The 5000-nt window shown below is 45.6% G+C and overlaps 1 protein-coding gene across 2 annotated transcripts in view; it reads left to right on the top strand.

Moving 5' to 3' along the window:
* The window catches only part of LOC143283303 (uncharacterized), an 11199-nt gene that overhangs the window by 3097 nt on the left and 3102 nt on the right, over positions 1-5000 (top strand). For both annotated transcript variants that reach the window (XM_076589488.1, XM_076589487.1), the window contains 2 exons: positions 1-803; positions 2428-2671. The exon at positions 1-803 is cut by the window's left edge and continues 1401 nt beyond it. In XM_076589488.1, the coding sequence (XP_076445603.1) occupies positions 1-803; positions 2428-2671 (1047 nt within the window). The remainder of the gene's footprint in view (positions 804-2427; positions 2672-5000) is intronic.

A 5000-nucleotide genomic window follows, 5' to 3' on the forward strand; every position in this document is an offset into this window, starting at 1 on the left:
GCTGTCGGTCATATGACAAACACGGACTTTGCCAGATGTAATGAACACATTGACATCTCGCAAAATAACTTGATGGGGGACTTATCGGCTTTATTCCTTATGCTTTCTCTGTTCAAAAATCTAACAAGCCTTCAGACCCAGCAACAGAAAGTTTTCTCTTTGAGGGATTCAGCATGCTTCCTGGATGGTGTCGTGGGTTGTGGCCATCGCGGAAAGGAAAAGACGACGATGACTGCATCCATTAGCATACCGCCGAAACTGTCGTACATGAACCTTTCTTCAATGTCCGGTCACTTTAACCCACCGCCACTGGTTCTTAACTTTGGGACGGCCGCCAGTTTAAAGACGCTGGACCTGTCCTACGGGGTCTTCTCCCACTGCTTGACCACACTGACCGGTCTGCATCACCTGGAGACTCTGGACCTGAGCGGCAACTACTGTGACAAGATAAGCGACAACCTGTTGGACCACCTTCCTTCCTTGAAACACCTCTTTCTGTCCAACTCCCGTCTGACCGTCACAGACCTACGCATGCGAGCACATCGTATCCTGAGCCAGGTGACCATGCTGGAGACGTTGGATCTGTCTCGGAACTCGCTACTGCAGATTGAAGGGGACACTTTGCCCGGTCAGAAACGCTTGCGGACCCTTCTTTTGTCCCACAATATTTTTAGATCCCTGCCCATCGACATTGACCTTCACCCCAACCTAACTGTCCTTGACCTGTCCTTCAACACCATCACCTCGCTGACGTCATCAGAACAGTCGTCATTGGACACGCTGGCATCACGTCATCAAGTCAGGTAGCTGTTTTTGACGCCATGGGTATTATGTCTCCGTCGGGTAGCTGTCTCACATCTCGCTTTTGTCGGTTATCTATGTCTTTTGTTTATGACTGTAATTTGTAAGATGTCCTTTTTTTCCTTTCGTATAATATGTTCTCTGATTTTCGATGCATATAGAAGAACTCCCTAGCTCATATTCAAAAGTTAAACTTTGTTCGTATATTTCTATGGTTTCTCAGCATCTTCCTCGGCACAACTGGTACAGGAAAGTCTCGGGTTAGTTAGTATGTGAATGTCTCGGGTTGGTTAGTCTGTAAGTGAACCTGACAGGGAATATTGATGCAGTGTGGTCTCCGCTCTCTCACAGACTGACCAGTCCCAGACTTTCCTGCACCAGTTGTGCTTAGGGAGATGGTGCAACCATCGAAATTATACAAATCGGTTCAATTTTTTAGGTCGGAAAGTTCTTTTGCATCTGTCTTTTTGTATACGACTATATGTTTTTATATCATGACTACACTTTATGAGATATCTAAGTTTTTCTGTCATGACTATACTTTGTAAGATAACTAGGTGGGTGGGGGGGTGGGGGGTAGGACTGCGCTTTGTTGCTCATCTATGTTTCTGTGTATGACTAGGTCGTAACATATGATTTCATGTATGACTGTACATTGTCTTTAATCTATGATTTTATGATACCTGCTTTTGTGTATGACTGTACCTTGTCAGATATGCATTTCGATGAAAAACCATGCCTGTATCTACGAGCATTTATAGTGCCAGAAAAACGTGTTTCTTTAAACATTTGGCTTCTCCAAAAACTTAAGAAAGATTACACAGGATCAACAAATCAGCACATGCATGTGTTTTGACTTATATCTGTTTCAAACATAGGCGTATGATACGTCTCATATCGGTTTCAAACACATACACACGATATGTCTCAGTTCTGTTTCAAACACAGGCACATGCATCTATTTCAAAAGCAGGCGCATGATACGTCTCATATCTGTTTCAAAAACAGTCATTCGGATGAGACGATAAACCGGTCTCGTGTGTATCTTGCAACTTGCGCGCGTAAAATACCCCACGATAACCAACAAAAAGGTTGTCCCAGGGACAATGCTGTAGAAAAATCCACTTTGATAGGAATACAAACACACTTGCAGACAGGAAAAAAAAAGGGGGGGGGGCATAGGTAGCGCTGCGCTGAAGAGCAGCACGAATTTCACACAGACATGTGTTGTGACAAAAGAGTAATATATACAATACAATACAATACAATACAATACAATACAATACAATACAATACAAAGCAGTGCAGTGCATTGCAGGGCACTGTGGTACAATACAACAACACAACACAACTCAACACAGCTCAGCACAGCTCAGCACAACACAGCTCAGCACAACACAGCTCAGCACAACACAGCTCAGCACAGCTCAGCACAACACAGCTCAGCACAACACAGCACAACAACAACAACAACAACAACAGCACAACACGGCACAGCACAACACAACACAGCTCAGCACAACACAACACAACAGCACAACACAACACAACAACAACACAACACAACACAACAACAACACAACACAACACAACGTGAGTCTTTCTCTACTTCTCGCTCGTCCCCAGGCTTGCCCTCAAAGGGAACCCCTTGCGGTGCACGTGCACCGAGCTGGACTTCCTGCACTGGCTGCGGGACACGGCGGTGACTCTGGACGGCGAGGAGGACAACAGCACCCGCAGGTACACGTGCACCGCGGACTCTGGGGAGCTGACGGACACGGAGCGGGTGACGGCGGACTGGGACGCTCTGTGGAGACACTGCATGGCCGCGCAGATCTCGGTCTGGACATCGGCGGTTTTTACGTTGCAGGTATTTGTATCACTTTTTTTTTTTTTTTTTTTTTTTGGTCACAACATATTTCTCTGAGTGAAGTTCGGGCTGCCGTCCCCAGGGAGAGCGCGTCGCTACACTGAGAGCGCCACCCTTTTTTTTTTTCTTTCTTTTTTTTTTCCATTTTTTCCAGCCTGCAGTTGCTGGTTGTTGTTTTTAATTTGTTTTCCTATCGAAGTGAATTTTTTTTTTAAAGAATTTTTGCCAAGGACAAGCCTTTTGCTGCCGTGGGTTCTTTTACGTGCGCTATGTGCAGGATGCTGCACACGTGACCTCGGTTTATCGTCTCAACCGAATGACTAGCGTCCAGACCACCACTCTAAGGTCTAGTAGGGGGGGGGGGGTGAAAATACTGACGACTGGGCCGGGGGGATTAGAACCAGTGAGTTCAGACTCTCTTTCCCTTCCTAGGAGGACGCGTTACCTCTAGGCCATTGCTCCAGGTAGCACGCCTCGGGCAGGGTTGCACGAGCGATCTTAGCAAGCGCTAAGTTTTGCTTATCTTACGTGTTGGCGGTCTCCACTCTGGGAGGGACGCTCACTCAGTCTGGCTCCGCGACTAAGCCATTATTGTTAGCAGGGGGCTTAGTAGGTGATGTCCAAAGTACGTTAAATCAGAACAGGCACCACTGAACTCCGCCGAAGTGACTCAGCAGCAGTGCAGGGTCTCCTCTGGTGTGTGGCCTCTTGGCGACCTAACATCGACGGTTTCCTGCGGACTGCCGATGCTGGAACTGTAACGGATGAACCCGGGTGTGGCCGTGTATGGAGGAATCTAAATGAGCGGCGTGGGAGTAATGCCACTGAAACGGTGCAGATGAGGGGGCAGAAAAAAAGAAAGAAAAAGTTTTGCTTAGCTTTGTGTTCAGTTCAGGTTTCAGTTGGTTTCGGTTGCGACAGTCACACTGCGTTCCGGGACAAATCCATTATATATACGATCGCTGCACCACCACACCTGCTGATAAACAGCTCGTCCCATGGCCAGCAACGTAACCCGACGCGCTCAGTCAGGCCTTGAGGGTGAATAAAATAAGTAAATAGATAGGTAGACAGATAGAACAAATAGAATAAAGATTAGAAATAAAAATAAGTAAATTAATAAAATAAAATAGGTAAATAGTATTAATATAAATAATAATGATGACATTATGGATATATAGATACATAATAAACACACACACACACACACACACACACACACACACACACACACACACGACAGGTCCTCTTTTTTTTCTTTCTTTTTTAGCATATGTGATGTAGCTTGTTATGAATCAGCCTGTACGCTTTGAAGCCCCTTTGACACTGAAGATTACACATGAGAAGAGATTGTAGAAAGCGCAACCATAGTTTAAGCGATTGTGTTGGTGGAGGGTTGGGGGTGCTTGCAAACAATGAGATGGATTGTTTTAAGACAGGAAGACACAGAAGCTCAAAGCAGAATGCAAAACAACAAGAGTTTTGGCACAAATGGATTGACTGAAAACCTATCCCTATTTTTTTCTTCTTTTTTTTTCGAAAGATATTAGATTTGATAAATCATTGAACGAAGGCTTTTCTTTCATGGAGGAAAATCAACAACGCAAAAACAAGTGATAATTACAATTCTACTGAAAGGAGATACGCTAAGAGAATATAATGGACTTACAAATGTGGACACTCATGTTGTTGTTAAACGTCGTTCATAACATAGTACCTCCTCCTCCTCTTTCTCCTCCTTCTTATTCTTCTTCTTCCTGTCCTCATCCTCATCTCCCCCTCCCCCCATCCTCCTCCTCCTCCTTATTCTTCTTCTTCTTCTTCTTCTTCTTCTTCTTCTCCTCCTCTGCTTCCTCCCCCTCGTCCACATTCTCCTCCTCCTCCTCGTCCACATTCTCCTCCTCCTCCTCCTCTTCCTCATCCTCGTCCACATTCTTCTTCTTCTTTTACTTCTTCTTCTCCCCCTCCTTCTCCTTCTCCTCCTCCTTTTCCCCGTCCTCCTCCTCATTCTTGTTTCTTTTTCTTCCGTTGTAGCATAGCATGCGTGGACTGCCAGCGGCTTACATCTGGAGTTAAACTTGACAAGAATAAACCTTGATACCAGTGAACCAAGGCCAGGTCCTTTCCACATTCGCTGTCAACTATCCGAACCCCTCCTGTGTGGTTACTGTCTTGTCCACCAGAAAAAAAAAAAGATGGCAAGAAGCCGGCCGTCTCTTGCGTAACCCAGTCCATTTGTCTCATTGAATCCAGTGGAGGGGGTGGGGTGAGGGAGGTTTGTAGCAGTCGTAGCTCCTTCATCCCTGGGGCAAATTACTGGCCTGTTACA

The sequence above is a fragment of the Babylonia areolata genome, chromosome 6, assembly GCF_041734735.1.
Source record: "Babylonia areolata isolate BAREFJ2019XMU chromosome 6, ASM4173473v1, whole genome shotgun sequence".
NCBI lineage: Eukaryota > Metazoa > Mollusca > Gastropoda > Neogastropoda > Buccinidae > Babylonia > Babylonia areolata.